Source organism: Sarcophilus harrisii, chromosome 3 (genome assembly GCF_902635505.1).
Source record: "Sarcophilus harrisii chromosome 3, mSarHar1.11, whole genome shotgun sequence".
Lineage (NCBI taxonomy): Eukaryota > Metazoa > Chordata > Mammalia > Dasyuromorphia > Dasyuridae > Sarcophilus > Sarcophilus harrisii.
The window spans coordinates 138,837,990-138,854,861 of NC_045428.1; the positions used below are offsets into that span (position 1 = coordinate 138,837,990).

Here is a 16,872-nt window from a genome sequence, read left to right on the forward strand (position 1 = left end):
TGCTACTGTAAATAGAATTGCTATCAATATTTTTATATACGTGGTCCACTTTCCTGTTTTGTTTAGTTCTTTTGAGTATAGACCTGGTAATAATATTGCTGAGTCAAAGGAAATACACACTTTAATAACCTTTGGGGAATAATTCCAAATTGATTTCCAAAGTGGTTGAATCACTTGAGGAAGTTTACAACTTCCTCAACAGTGCATTAATATTCCTATTTTTCCACAGTTCCCCCAAAATTTGTGATTTATTTATGGCTTTTTGGGAGTCAACTTTGACAAAGAGAGGTATGAGGTAGAACCACAGAATTATTTTAAATGAGAATTCTCCATTTATTAGCAATTTAGAGCACTGTATTTTTTTCCTCAGAAAACTGCTTATTCATATCATTTGATCATCTATCAATTGGGGAATGACTGTTAGTTTTATAACTTGGAGTCAATCCCTATATATTTTACAAATGAGAATTTAATTGGAAAAAACTTGCTGCAAAGAACTCCAATTTACCTACTTTTCTTTTAATTTTAGCTGCATTATGTTTTTATGCAAAAAATTAATTTTGTATAATTAATATTTTCTTTTATACCGTCTATGACCTTTTCTATCTCTTGCTTGACCATGAGCTCTCCTTTTAACCATATATTTGGGAGAAATTTTTCCTTATTCCTCTAACTTGTTTATGATGTCTAAGTCATGTAGCCATTCAGAATTTATTGTGGTATATAGTAAGAGATATTGATGATCTAAACCTACTTTCTACTAGATTGTTTTCCAGTTTTCCCAACAGTTTTTGTTGAAGAGTAAGCTCTTGCTCCAGTGATAGGGGTTTTTGGATTTAATCAAACACTGTTATTATATTTGTTTCTGTAGATAGCATATCTAATATGTTCCAGTGATCAACCTCTTTATTTCTTGACCCACATTAAATATCTTTGTGTTTTAATACTTTATAATACATTTTGAGATCTGATATTGTTAGACTTTTTCCCTTCCCACCTTTAAAAATATTATTCCTAGATTTTCAAATATGTGTGAGTTTGCCAATAGGAATGTGTGTTGTATCTTGTTTTTTTCCCATATATTGGAATAATCATATACCTTTTATAGTTCTTGTTGGTCAATTAAAACTATTGACTATTAAAATGATCAATTTTGTTTATAATTTTCCTTATATTGAAGCAGTTTTGCATTCCTATTAGAAATCTAACCTGGTTGTATATAATTTTGATGATATTTTTCTGTAATCTCCTTGCTAATATTTAATATTTTTGCATCAGTATTCATTAGAAGTATTGATATAGTTTGATTTCTGCATTTCAACTCTCCCTAGTTTAGGTATTAAGACCATATTTGTATTCGAAGGAATTTAAAAGAATGCTTTGTTTTGTTTTCCACTGTTTGCAATAATGGAATTATTTATTCTCTAATTTTTTTTTTATAGAATTCACTCCTTTATTGGCTGTGAAATGACCGTTTTCATTTTTGATGTTGGTAATTTAATTTTCTCTTTTCAATCAAATTAGCTAATAAGTTATCCTCCCCAAACCCTAACTTCCAATTTTATTTATTAAGTCATTGTTTGTGTGTATGTATGTATGTGTCTCCACTTTAACTTCTTTGATTTTCAGAATTTCTATTTTTTGGGTTTGAGGATTTTAACTTGGTTTTCTAATTTTAAAAAGTATTAATAAGCAGGTTTAGAGTTATAAATTTCCCCATAAGAACTGCTTTGACTGCATCCCCAAACTTTGACATACTGTTTCTTTTTAGTCATTATTTTTAAATAAAATGACTGTTTCTCTGACTTATCCTACATGGTTAGAATGAATTTATTTAATTTTCATTTTTTTATCATTTTATCAGTGATCCTTAATTTAAAATATTTTTATCACATTGTAACCTGTAAATGATTCATTCAATATTTCTGCTATTCTGCATTTTTGCGAGGTTTTTATAAGCCTTAATATATGATCTACTTTTTTTAAGAAAAGAAGGTGCTACATACATCTAAGAAATGTAATCTTCAGAGATTGACCATATTTAACTTTTCTAAAATTTTATTCAGGTTATTTGCTTATTTTTTGTTTATTTTAAATTTATCTAAATCTTTAAATCTTTAAATAATTTGATAGTTAAACCAATCTTGGACCAATGTAGATGTTATATCTATTTTACAAAAAAAAGTATGCCATAGAAATCAAATGATGTCTTAAGGTTAATCATTAGCTATATGGATAGCAATTTCTTATTACTACAAATGTTTCTAACTTGATAACTTGATAACAGCTAGTGACAAAAGCTAGAATTTGAATGTACATCTTTCCCTCCAAATCTTAACATCCTGGCATCATTTAATGCCAATGATATTAAAAAAGTCATTAATTTGATTTAATGAATTGTTTTTTTGTTTTTCCCAAATGTGTTATTAATTTATAATATCTGTGTTTAGCTTTTTTTACTTAGCTATTAATTGAATAATTTTTAATAAATAAATAAATCAAATTGATTTCTTGTGTGCTTTTAAACATTTGGATAAGTTGTTTAAAGATAATTCTAATTTTAGAAACTGATATCATTCAGTCATTTTTCTCACGAGTGTATACTTGTGTGTGTATGTATAGAAACCTTCAGACAAGAAACTTAAATTTTAGATATATACTACTAAAACTAGTGGTTGATTGATAGTTAAAATCAAGAATTTTACTTCATCAAAAGGATGAAATTGAAGATTTTTTGCATTTAGGATTACTTTTTCTCATTTGTAGTCATGCTTTATTCCACTTGGAATAATGAATTTATTCTCTCTACTATTAAACTTAACATTCTCATTTTTGCTGCTATGTTTTGTTGTTCAATTTCCTTTTTCAAGATTTTTTATTAAGGTTTCTTTTATTCTTTGGAAATTCATATTTTAATTTTACTATTAACTGTATTTTAATTAGAATGTTACTGAAAATGAAGTAGGCAATTTAACTTACTGTGGACAGATATTAGCTCAAATGCCCTCCCACTCCTCTATCTTCTCTCCCCCCATTTGATGAGCACATAATTTACAGTTAGTGCAGTGGACAAGAGAGCTGAATGTGGAAAATCAGAAAGACCTGAATGTGTGACTAGGATTTGCCTTATCTGTAAAATGGGGGTAATAATAGAACCTACCTCCTAGGGTTGTTATGAGGATAAAATGAGATATTAGTAAAATACTTTTGCAAGTGTTAAAGTATTATATAAACACTAGTTATTATTACTACTGTTACTATTACTATCACTAACTGTTACTACTACACATGAGGCAGAATCCTTCTTAAGGTATATTCCAATATTTAAATGATATTGATGACTTATCAGACTAAACATAGGAGATAAATACTGAGGAAATGGGGGAATTATCAGCAAAAATAAAAGGGCTACTCTATCATTTGAGAGTCAGAATATGGAAACTTTTACGGTTAAAATTATCTATTAAGAAATACATTATACAGTGATACCTCAAGGCATCTATAATGTCTTCAATATGAATATTTCCTTCACTGGTACCAATTGAATTCTGTCCAGACCTTTCATTTTTGTCTTATCTTCCAATAAATCCTCTCTGAATCAACTCCCTACCATTTTATAGAATTTCCTCTAGTTCTTTTAAACATTCTTTTAGTACCAATGCAATATTTTAGTTTTAGATCTTATCTAGATTACATGATTGGTCTACTTAGATTGTCAGTATTTGTTACTTGGATAATATATTTTATTATTTCATTTCTTGTCACTGACTAATTGTTGATAATACCCTGTAGCCTATTTGTGGTCTTTTTGGGTCAATCTCAATGTTGATTTTTACCAGATTTCCTAATTTGTAGGTATGTAGCCTTACTAGATGAATATTGGTGTTAAAAATGAGTTTCATATCAGGGAGCAGTTTGAGATTGTTGAAAATACTGGGCAAAATTTTAAATGTATGGTAGTTCATTATTTCCCTCACTTAATTTTGAATATATTTATTTTGGTTCAAGATATGTATATCAATAGCCTAACAACATCTAAGTATATATCATAGACTAGATAATAGGCATCTTTCACCCAATTTACTTTTCCCATTGGACTATTGGCTGTTTTATTTTGAAGGATTGTGGGACTCATTGAAGAAGCTTTGTAGCATAATGAGACATTGTGCAATTATAATCTATCTATCTATCTATCTATCTTATCTATATCTTTTATTCTAAATGTTGATCAAATCCATTCTAGGGAGTGGGACATAAAGACTTATATCTAGGTACTTGATATAAATGATTTTCACCCAAATAATATTTTCGTGGTCTTGTATGTTTTATTTTTAGAAGTGGTCCAGAATTGGTAGGAATATATATCAAAAATTTTAAATGATTTCGTTAATTTTTAGAAGTCTTTCTGGGTAATTTAGACTGTTAAAATCAAGAATTTTGTGAGTTTTGTCTTAACATCTCTACACTAGAAGGTAAAATCAAGAACAGTGGGGAAAACTATTCAGTAAAAATGCTTAATTTATGATAATGGCATATAAAGTATATGACCAGGCATTTTTTTTTTTTTTGACAAGAAGAAGACTCAGGATGATGGAAGGAATGGCCAGCTATTCTATTACCCTTGATGCGTGTCAAGACCATCTTGTCACTGTGGGAACTGTACAGATCATTATCTCCTAAAAAGTCACTGTCTTAAAAACTTAGGGGGCTCCATGGGTACAGGAATATTTCATGTGTAGCTAGATTGGAAATGATGGCACCTTAAAAATCAATAATGATACCCTACATACCCAGGAGAGGGTTTCTGACTTTACACCAACTGTGGAATTGGAGAGCCTGCATATTCTTGAGTATATATATCCTTTTTGATGAGTAAATGCTGATGATTTGGTATTTGGGTTCATTTGGATATTTTGGGTTCATGTTGCTCTCCCTCACTGAGGGAAGTAAGTTGAAACTGTCAATATTTTTAATCACTTGCATTCTTTCTCTTTAGTGGAACATTGGAGGGAAGATGGTATTTACTTTCTTAAAAAGTCTTTGTCTTGGAGGAGGTACTAACACCTAATTTATTTCATTATATTATAGTTATTTGGAACATGGAAAATATTTAAAATAAAAAATAAATATTTAAAGTAAGAGAGAGAAAGAGGGCATACATGTGGCAGGTTGTTCTGATGTTGGATGGCAAAAATTAATTTATAATCTTATATGAAAGAAGGAAAAAAAATTAAAAATACTTAAAAGATTCATCTTGATTAATCTTTTGGCTAATCTTCCATGTAAGTTACTGTAGCAAATTACCACGTTGCTTACCAGAATGGTCAAGTGTGAATAAGGAAAGAGTGTTTCAACATTTCTGTTCTCATTTTTTTTCCCTGAGGCAATTGGGGTTAAGTGACTTACCCAGGGTCACAAAGTTTAGGAAGTACAAAGTACTAAGTATCTGAGATTAAATTTGAACTTGGATCCTCCTGACTTCAGGGATGAAGCTCTATTCACTGCACCATCTAGCTGCCCTAGATGTAAGAACCCCAGGTTATCTAGCAGGCAACCATTCTCTGAAAGAACCAGTTCTATTACTATCTTTTTTCCTGGTCTTTTCAAAATGTTCCTTCTGTGATTTTGTTGTGATTAATGGTGAATGTGATTGCTTTTGATGATTGACCTTTGTCAAATATTTCTATTGTGATTGACATTGGACTATGTCCTTTATATAGACTGTAATGAAATAGCACTTAAACTGAAAATAAGTAGTTTTGGCTTCTGAATTCCCCGATTTTAAGTTGACTGATTACTTGAAATTCAAACAGATAACTTCAGTGTTATATGTTTGACAACATTAGATAATTTCAGAATACAAATGGAAATTTATTTATTGTTTAAATATAAAAATACAAAAATGGCTATTACTCAGAATTTCTTCAAATACACTGAAGAACATTAGGAATAAATTTATATCTGAATATTGTTAAATTTTTTTTCTTGAAAAGATTTAAGCACAATTTATGACATGCTTAATTGTTACTTTTTTTCTTTTTAGTTCTCTATGATTTAGAGTTTTTGGTTCATATTTTCAGAAGCATGAGAGCATCAATTTGCATTAACAGCAGTATGTACCCAATCTTTCTGCGTTTATGACCATTTTTTTTGGAAGAGATGGAATAAGGTCCTGAGAGAACAATTTTAATATAATGGGGGAATGTCAATAGTTAGAGAGGGGTTGAATAGCAAATGGGATGGGTAAGGAAATGTAAGAAAAAAAGATATGGGAAAAAGATATAATCATATAGATTGTATGATCATATGATTATATATAATCATATGGAGGGAATGAGAGCACCAAAGGTTGATTTTTTTAAGACTAGAGGAAGAATATACATTCTTTGCAGGCAGTGGAGAAGGGAGAAATTTTTAATGTGAGTGAAAATGATTGATGGGTCAATTCAGCAGACCAGGAAAATAATTCAAGGGCATGAAGAAAAGGGTTAGCCTTGGCAAAGAAGAAGGCTTATCTTATTTTCTGAGATTAGAGCATTTCAGAGTTCAGTAGATAAATATTGAGGGGGAGGTCTGAAGTATAGAGGAAAGAAGGTGAAGGTACTTACCACATATGGCTTAAACTGCATAATAAAGTTGGACATAAGGTCATTTGCTTAGCAGAAGGGCTGGAGTCTTCAGAAGAGAGGATAAGGTTTGAAACAATACTGGGGAATATATGGCAAATCATCAATCAGATATTTTAGGGATTTCTTTGCATTTAGGAGGGATCAGTCAAGGTTACATAATATAAATTTGTAGTGGTCCTCACTTGTATCATATGATTTATTCTGTCAATATTCAGTGGTGACAGGGGTAGGAATGGGGGAGATGGATGGTAAGAGAGTAGGAAGAAGATAATAAACTGGGTGCAAGAACTAGAAGAATAAATAAAAGACAAAGGGGAAAATGATTGAGGGGTAAATGACAGCACCTTCTCTAATTGTTTAACCATGGGATCCAGATTATGAAGAAAGAAGAGACTAAAACAGGGACAAGGACCAGTTTTAATATGGAAGTCCTCAAAGATGTTCTGAATCTTAGGTTTTATGTATTAGGAAAAATAAGTATATGTATAGTGATTATATCGATAGAAATAGAGGTCTTTAATCTTTAGATATTTCATGTAGCATGTCTAGATGTCCAGAATTTATAATTGCCTTTGTAGAATTCCCAAATATCACTTCTAACACCACCAATCTCTATTTGAACTAATATTTAACTTTTCTCTTGATAAATATTACTTTACTCATCAAGGAAATAGTAGTTTTAAAGAATAGCTTGCATTTTTCCATTTTCATCACTAGGTGGTGAACTCATATGTTAGTGAAGATGCAAATAAACAAAAGTCATGAAGTTTGAAAAAAAAATCCTTTACAAAATGCACATTACTTGGAAAATGAGGGAGTTTTTTTTTTTTACCCCAGTTGTGGATTAATTTACATTGATTATTAACTTTCCTAGTCCTATTAATTGGTAAAGCAAAAGATATTGGTTTTGAAGGCACAGTTTAATACCTTTTATTGAGAAGGGTAAAGCCAAGATGTCAGAGAAAAGTAGGGACTCATCTGAGCGATCCCCAAACCCCTTCAAAAAACCAATTAATAATGCTCTAAAACAAATTTTGGAGTAACACAAAATAATAGGATGAAATAATTTCCCATTCAAGACAACTTAGAAGACCACCAGGAAAGGTCTGTCATACTTGGGGGTGAGAGCCCAGGAGTATAATCCAGTGTAGACAGACCTCAGCAAACCAGGAGCAGACTTTGGGACTCATTAAATCAGCAGTGGCATTGGATGCTACTGAAGTTCTCAGCCCACAGACAGTAGGGAGGTCGAACAACTGGTTAGGAGATTACAAGTATCTTTTTGCTGTTACTAAGGGCTGAAACTAGGGTACTCCATGTCTTGCCTCTCCTCAGATCCACATAATAATCTTGGGTGGCAGTCCCAGGGCAAGGGGAAATAGTAACCTTACAGAACTCGTGAGTACAGGGAAGCTTGAATTCCCATTGCAATTACAGGGGAGAAAGTAGAGCCTTATGGTCAATCTCTGACTAGAACACAGGCTCTGAGATTAGTAAATACATTTCTCCTTATATCATTCTGCCTTGGAAAAATTAAAAACTTACAGGTCTCTAGAAGTATCTCTGAAAACAGCTTACAAGAACATTGAAGCCTGGGTAGATGTGCCCTTCACCCTGGAAGCAGATCCTTACTTTAGCAAAAAGTTAAAAGTCAAGAAATGGTCTAGAAAAAATGACCAACAGAAGAATAATTCTGACCAAGAAAGTTACTATGAAGACAAGGAGTGTCAAAGCACTCACTCAGAAGAAAACAAAAGTCAAAACTTTTACATTCAAAGCCTTTAAGAAAAAAAATTGAATTGGTCTCAGGCCATGGGAGAGCTCAAAAAGTATTTTGGAAATCAATTAGAGAGGTAGAGGAAAAAATTGGAAAAACAAGAGACAAGAAAATCTTGAAAAAAGAGTAAATAGCTTGGTAAATGAGGCACAAAAAACAGTTTAAGAAAATAATACTTTAAAAACAGACTTGCCAAATGGTAAAAGAAGCATAAAAATCTAAAAAGGAGAATAACTCCTTAAAAAGTAGCATTGGTGAAAGAAAAAAGAGGTACAAAAATACATTGAAGAAAAGAACTCCTTAACAAGTGGGATCAACCAAATGGAAAAGGAGATACAAAAAGTTCACTGAAAAAAAAATTTAACATAAACAACAGCAAAGGGAAGTCCTACTGGACTTAATGAGGTTAAACTATATTCCTACATGAGAAAAGGAGATACTTGTAATTCATAAAACCTTTTTCATTATTAAGGCATTAGAAGGAATATACATAGAAAGAGGGTACAGATGTCAGGTGATGAAGGGATGATATCTTAAAAATAAAATTAAAAGGGTAAAAAAGAGGAATGCTTGGGAAAGAGGTAAAGAGAAAGGCAGAATAGGGTAGATACTCACATAAAAGAGGTAAGAAAAAACTTTTATAATGGAGGGGAAGTTAGAAGAAGTGATAGGAAATACTTGAACTATATTCTCATTGGAATTGGCTCAAAGAGGAAATAACATGCACACTCACTTGGTTTTAAATCTATTTTATAGTAAAGGAAAACAGGAAGGGAAGGAGCTAAGTAAAGGAGGAGTGATAGAATGGATGGAAGATTTGGGGAGAGTAGTAGTCAGAAGCAAAACACTTTGAAGAGGGACAGTATGAAAGGAGAGAGAAAATAGAATGAATGGGGGGATAGGATGAAGGGAAACACAGATATCATAACTGTGAAAACATTTTGGAAACAGGTTTCTCTGATACATATTTTCAAATATGTAGAAAACGGATAAAAAGACCTATTTCCCAATTGGTAAATGAAAAAAATATATTTTCAGATGAAGTTCAGATGAATTCAGATGAATTAAAAAATGCTCTAAGTCACTATTGATTGGAAAAATGCAAATTAAAACAATTTTGTGTACTACCTAACACCTATTTTTAGGACAGAAAAGGAAAATTATAAATGTTGGAGGAGGAGATGTGGGAAAAGTGAGACATTAATGCACAGTTAGTGAAGTTTTGCAACATGACTAATATAGAAATATGTTTTGTATGAATATAGCCTATCAAATTATTTGTTTTCTCAATGACAAAGTGGGGAGGGAGGGAGAGAATTTAGAACTCAAAATTTTAAAAAAATGAATGTTAAAATTTTTTACATGTAATTGGGAAAATAAAATACTAAATAAATAGGAAAAAAATTAAAAATACCCTTTGTTGAAAGTGAAGGAAACTGGTGAAAGCTTTTAGCACTGTCCATAGAATGCAAATACAAGTTGGGTATTGATTTGAGCATTTCTTCACTGAGAAACTAAGTATTCTAAGATTTGAAAAAAATTGCCTCTTGACTTGCCCTTAATCTTAATAGTTTAATTTAATGTGTATTTCTTCATTTGTGTTAGTGTAAGCCTGAAAAGAAAAGTTTTGACTCTTGGTCCCGTGGGATGCTCAAAATACAATGACATTTCCTTTCCCATTAGTTTTCTGTTAATCTCATGACAACCTTGGGTTTTGGGTTAAGGGGGAAGGAAAAGTCCTACAAAATTATCACATCTGCTTCTTTTCATTCCAACCTCTCCTGCCATTTCAGAAGTGATCCTGATCAAAGCATTTGAGATTGGTCTACTCTTCCTGCAGATAGAACCAAGATGATCATTTCTAATACTTTAAGTTAAGTTAGACAAATAGCAAATGACAGTATTGGAATGTATTATAAAGGTCAAGAACTGTGAAATATTTATAAATGTCACAGCAGGTAGCATTTTAGCTATTAGTTTTATTTAAATCACCTGATGTACTATTCAAATGAGTCTATGCGCTTGTAACAATTAATTGAATGAAAATAAAGTTTTATTCTGAGGTCTTCAATGAAAGAATGGAAGATCTAGGTTTCAGAGGAAAGTCATAAAGATAATGATTACAGATTGAGAAACACAACTGGGGAATAGATATTTAAAGATATTTGTCTAAATTGTAGGAAAATGAACTGGGAATTAACAAGCAATTTTTTTTAACAAACATTTGTTAGCCACTTATTGTATATAGAATTCTCTGCTAGGATTAAAGGAGATACAATATTTATAAAATAGAGGCTTTGCCCTCATAGAGCATATAATTAAATAAAGAGGTACTTGATATGCAAGTCGCTGCAAGATAATATATATGTACATTTATATGTTCATATAACAAAAATTATACATGCAAAAATATACAACACACATGTATCTATCTATATATATAGATAGCTACACACACAAGCACACATACATTATAAAAATACTGTACCTCCTTTAGTTCCTAGCACAATGTTCTATAAAAATTTTTGCTGACATAATTTCTTAATTCTCAGTTAATTTTCCTGCAGATTAAGCACACACACACACACACACACACACACACACACACACACATATATAAATGTTCTACCTAAAGCTTAAATGAGGGTAAAGAAACTCATTATTATAATGACAGACACATTAGGAAAGACTTTCTGGAGTTGGTATCTGAATTGTTTTTTTTGCCATCTTTAATTTTTTTAATTATTTATTTTCTAAATTTTTTATGCTAATAGCTTTTTATTTTTCAAAATACATACAAAGATAGTTTTCTTTCTTTTTATTTTTTTAATAATTATAACTTTTTATTGACAGAACCCATGCCAGGGTAATTTTTAAAAAATTTTTATTTAATAGCTTTTTATTTACAAGGTATATGTATGGGTAATTTTACAGCATTGACGATTGCCAAACCTTTTGTTCCAATTTTTCCCCTCCTTCTCCCCACCCCCTCCGCTAGATGGCAGGATGACTAGTAGATGTTAAATATATTAAAGAATAAATTAGATACACAATAAGTATACATGACCAAACCGTTATTTTGCTGTACAAAAAGAATCGGACTCTGAAATATTGCATAATTAGCCTGTGAAGGAAATCCAAAATGCAGGCAGGCAAAAATATAGGGATTGGGAATTCTATATAATGGTTCTTAGTCATCTTCCAGAGTTCTTTCACTGGGCGTAGCTGCTTCAGTTCATTACTGCTCCATTGGAACTGATTTGGTTCATCTCATTAGTGAGGATGGCTAGATCCATTAGAATTGATCATCATATAGTGTTGTTGTTGAAGTATATAATGATCTCCTGGCCCTGCTTGTTTCACTCAGCATCAGTTTGTATAAGTCTCTCCAGGCCTTTCTGAAATAATCCTGTTGGTCATTTCTTACCTAACAATAATATTCCATAATATTCATACACCACAATTTATTCAGCCATTCTCCAATTGATGGGCATCCATTCAGTTTCCAGTTTCTGGCCACTACAAAGAGGGCTGCCACAAACATTCATGCACATACAGATCCCTTTCCCTTCTTTATGATCTCTTTGGGATATAAGCCCAGTAGTGACACTGCTAGATCAAAGGGTATGCACAGTTTGATAACTTTTTGAGCATAGTTCCAAATTGCTCTCCAGAATGGTTGGATGTATTCACAATTCCACCAACAATGTATTAGTGTCCCTGTTTTCCAATATTCTGCATTATCTTTCCCTGTCATTCTAGCCAGTCTGATAGGTGTGTAGTGGTATCTCAGAGTTGTCTTAATTTGCATTTCTCTGATTAATAATGACTTGGAGAATCTTTTCATATGGCTAGAAATAGTTTCAATTTCTTCATCTGAGAATTGTCTGTTCCTTTGACCATTTATCAATTGGAGAATGGCTTGATTTCTTATAAATTAGAGTCAATTCTTTATATATTTTGGAAATGAGTCCTTTATCAGAACTGCAAAGATAGTTTTCAACATTCACCCTTGAAAAACATTGTGTTCCAAATTTTTCTCCTTCCCTCTCCACCTTTCCCCATCCCTAGGCAGCAAGTAATTAAATATAGGTAAAACATGTGCAATTCTTCTAAACACATTTCCATATTTATCATGCTGCAAAAGAAAAATCAGATCAAAAGGGGGGGAATGAGAGATAAAAACAAGCAAGAAAACAACAATAAAAAGCAAAAATACTATGTTGTGATACTTGTTCAGTCCCTATAGTCCTCTCTCTAGATGCAGATGGCTTTTTCCATCACAAGTCTATTAGAGTTGCCTTGAATTACATCAATGTTTAAAAAAAAAAAAAAGAGCCTATCTACCCTTGCTGCTCATCGCATAATCTTGTTGTTGCTGTGTACAATGTTTTCTTGATTCTACTCATTTCATGTAGCATTGTTCTGAGTTGGGGTTTGAAAGGCTGGATAGGAATATGATTAGGAAGGAAATTAGGTGGATGAAGATAATCTAGGAAGCAAAGGTATGAAGGTAGAAAAATAGGGAGCACAGAATATGTAGATGCAGTAATATGAATTGAGAATAAAAAGCTAGGAAAATTCTTGATTGTGGAGGTTTTTGAGAGTTAGACTAAGAATTGCAAATTTTCCTTGATATCATAGGGAGCCAAAAACAGCATTTTTAGCCTAGGACAGAGAAGGTAAGCAATGTGGTATTGTGGAAAGAAGTGATAGATTTTGAGTTGGAGTACTTGAAATCAATTTTTGGGTTTGCTATCTGTTACCTGAGGCTTAACTTCTTAAGCTTAACTTTTCTAAGCCTCAAATTCCTCATCTGTAAAATGAGAGCATTTAATTCAGATGACCTTCAGAACCTTTTCTAGCTTTTTTTTACCCCATAATATTATGAAAAGAGAAATTGTACAATGGAAAGGGTATTAAACTTTCCCATTAAACTCGGAGTCATGGTACTTGAGTTTAAATCCTTTTTCTACTACATAATTTTGGGCAAATCACATAATTTCTCTGGGTCTCAATCTCCTTAGTTGTAAAAAGAGGGGATTGAACAAGGTTATGTTTAAGATTGTTTTCAGCCATAAATCTACAAAATTTGGGGAATGTTAAGGGAGTATTTGTCATTAAGGTAAAGCAGGAACGAGAGGGAGAGAAAATGAAGGTTCATGTTAGATTATTGTTAATATTCCAGGACAGTTTTAATGAGAACCTCTATAAGGATGGTGGCAGTGGGAATAGAGATGATAAAAGAAACGCATGATTTGTTCCAGTCAGTAGGACTGCTTGTGAAAAGAGGGAACAGTCAAAGAATCTCAGCATTGGAAACATTGGTGTATGGTAATGCATTGTCATAAATGGTGGATTTCAAGGGGAAGAAAACTCTTGGGGGAAGAAAATGACTTCTGTTTTAGATAGAATGAGTTTTAGATGCTGATGGGAACCCTGGCAACATACATAGCAAGTTGCATAGATGGGTCTGAAGCTCAAGAACAGGGTCCATGGCTAAAGCAAAAAAGGAAGTCTTTTACATAAAGATGGTAGTTGAATTTTTGGAAAGTGAAAGCAATTGCCAAGAAAGAATAGAGAGAGAAGAAAGACATTGCCAAGAAAAAATGCAGATAGAGAAAAGAATTCCAAGGAGTATTCCCCTTTCTGGGCAGTTAGGTAGTAGATGAAACAACAGTCCTGAAGTCAGGAGGACCCGAGTTCAAATGTGGCCTCAGACACACTTGACATTTACTAGCTGTGTGACTCTGGGTAAGTCACTTAACCCCAGTTACTTTGAGGGAAAATAATAGAATGCGTGTGCTTTTTTTCAAAAAGATTTACAGTGAAGAGGAAATAGAGATTAATACCATTACTGGACAGGATTAAAGGGTCAAAGAGTTAAAGCAGGGATATCTAAGCATTTTGGATGAATGGGAAGATGGGAGTGGAGAGAGAAAAATAAAAAAATCATGAAAAAGGATATGGATGATTACTGAAGAAGTCAGCTAGAGATGAATTCAGAGGCACTTAGCACCATGAGTTAAGATGTTTCTCTCCCTGAAAAATCAAGGAAGAAAGAATGTGTTGTGATACTAAAAAGCTATAGAATGAGGGTTTTTAGAGAGTTCTATATATTTTTATTTTTTTCTGTGAGGCGATTGGGGTTAAGTGACTTGCCCAGGGTCACACAGCTACGAAGTGTTAAGTGTCTGAAACCAGATTTGAGCTCAGGTCCTCCTGACTTCAAGGCTGGTGCTCTATTCACTGTGTCACCTAGCTGCCTTGAGTTCTATATATTTTTCATTTCTATTTTAAATATAAGAAAAAATAAATGGGCTTAAACTTTTGGAAGATGAATTTTGAATATTATTATACATTTAAAATTGTTTTCAGTTTTAAAGATGCTTTGCAAAAGTCCCCATTTTATTGTTCTAAATCCCTAGAAATCTGGTTGCTCAAGTATTAGGAAACGGAGTCATAAATAATAAATGATTTGCCCAGTCACATAGTTACTAGGTAGTAAGGCTATGATTCAAACCAATACTCTGAATCCAAATCTAGTTTTCTTTTTTTTTTTTAACTACTACACATGGTGCTAATTTGTTACAGTAAGAAATTATTTTAATGAAGGAAAATAGATGATTGAGGTAATCTTTGAAATTTCTATATGCTATAATATTTCATTCTTCCTAATGGAAGGTCACAGAAGTAGCTTTTATTGCTACATGAGGATTTGTCACTTTCCTTTCTCAGCAATACTAGGAATTAATGAAAGAAAAAATATTAAGCATTTACTGTGTATTGGAATATGTGACCAGGGAACAAAGTTTGATTTGCACAGTCATGAGCAGTAGATTGACCTGTTCTTTCAGGAGTGATGCTTGTGTTAATTTGATTACTGGTCCCAGAACAAGAGCAAAAGAAGAAAGGTGGTCAGAGCGAGATGACCTGTGCTGCTTCAAGCCTAGTTTTCTGGAGGAAGGCTTGAGTGACTAGTCAGTAAGGATGTGATGCCTGGTCTGCTTCTGGATAAAGACAGTAGGCTAGTGAGGTTTCACTCAGCCATTAATGAGGACCACTCCATGTCAGTGCAGAGTGCCAAAGCTGAATGGGGAAATTTCCTCATAATTATAGATAACATTTAAAAAGTACCTTAATGTTTGCAAAATACTTTATATGGTAGTCTCATTTAATCCTTTCAACAGCCCTGGGAGGTAGGTGCTATTTTTGTCATCTGCATTTTGCAGAGAAAATTATGGGAAGGAGAGTGGAAAGGATGGAGAAAGAGAGGGAAGGAAAGAGGGAGAGAGGGAGGAAAAGAAAGAGGAAGGGAGGGAAAGAGAGAGAATGTGAGATGGAGGGAAAGAGAATGTGAGATGGAGGGAAAGAGAATGTGAGAGGGAGGGAAAGAGAGAGAATGTGAGAGAGAGGGAAAGAGAGAGAATGCGAAAGGGAGGGAGAGAGAGATTATGAGAGGGAGGGAAGGAGAGAATGAGAGAGGGAAGGAAGGAGAGAGAATGAGAGAGGGAGGGAAGGAGAGTCATACATACAGAAATAGACAAAGAAACAGAGACAAAGAGACAGAAACACACACACACACACACACACACACACACACACACACACACACACAGATAGAGACAGAGGCATCCACTTGCATGGGATAACCCAACTAGTAACCTAACTAACCAACTAACCCTAACAGTATTTGAACTCAGATCTTCTGACTCCAAATCCAAATCCAGTGTTTACTTAGACGGCTGGGTCAATTAGCTAGCATGGTCTCTGGAGGATGGAGTCTACATGTGTATTTCTCTGTGGACACAGAGATAAAGGGATAACTGGATGCTGCTATTGTTGTCAAGAAGTTGCAGTTTCATGGCAAAATGCCTAGTGGATAGTTTACTACAATGTTACAAAAGTCATTTCTTTTTTTCCTCACATATCCTTGAATAGTTTTGATGACAAAATATTTGCTATGTTCCAGGTCCTGATCTTCAGGTTTGCACATCCAAAAATCCTACTTGCTGTACTAAAAAGATGGAAGAGAGATATCAAATGGCAGCCCGGCAGGATATACAGCAAGTCCTTCAGACCTCAAGTTCTACATTAAAATTCCTAATTTCTCGCAATGCAGCTGCTTTTCAAGGCAAGTATTTCTTGGATTCTAAACTTAGCACATCATCTTTTGGGCATGGAAAGAGGCTGGAAAATACCTTTGGAAGTATATACTGCTAAAAATATATATTTTGAGTAATAAATTGGCCTTTATGTTCATTATAAGATTTTTGTCCATCCTTGGTTTGGAATTTGTGTGCTTTCTGAATTTAATATGAATTAAATTGGAGTTGAATGACCTGATCTTATATTGTCTCCAACCAGAATCCAGTGATTTAAGCAACCCTGGAAAACATTTCAGCTCTTGGGTTTCCTCAGGTTATTGGATTTTTTCTTTGACTTACAGAAACTTTAAAAGTATCT

The 16,872-nt window shown here is 33.0% G+C and overlaps 1 protein-coding gene across 1 annotated transcript in view; it reads left to right on the plus strand.

Moving 5' to 3' along the window:
• The window catches only part of GPC5 (glypican 5), a 2,065,974-nt gene that overhangs the window by 57,588 nt on the left and 1,991,514 nt on the right, over positions 1–16,872 (plus strand). The window contains exon 2 of the mRNA XM_031963619.1: positions 16,379–16,540. Coding sequence (XP_031819479.1) covers positions 16,379–16,540 — 162 coding nt within the window. The remainder of the gene's footprint in view (positions 1–16,378; positions 16,541–16,872) is intronic.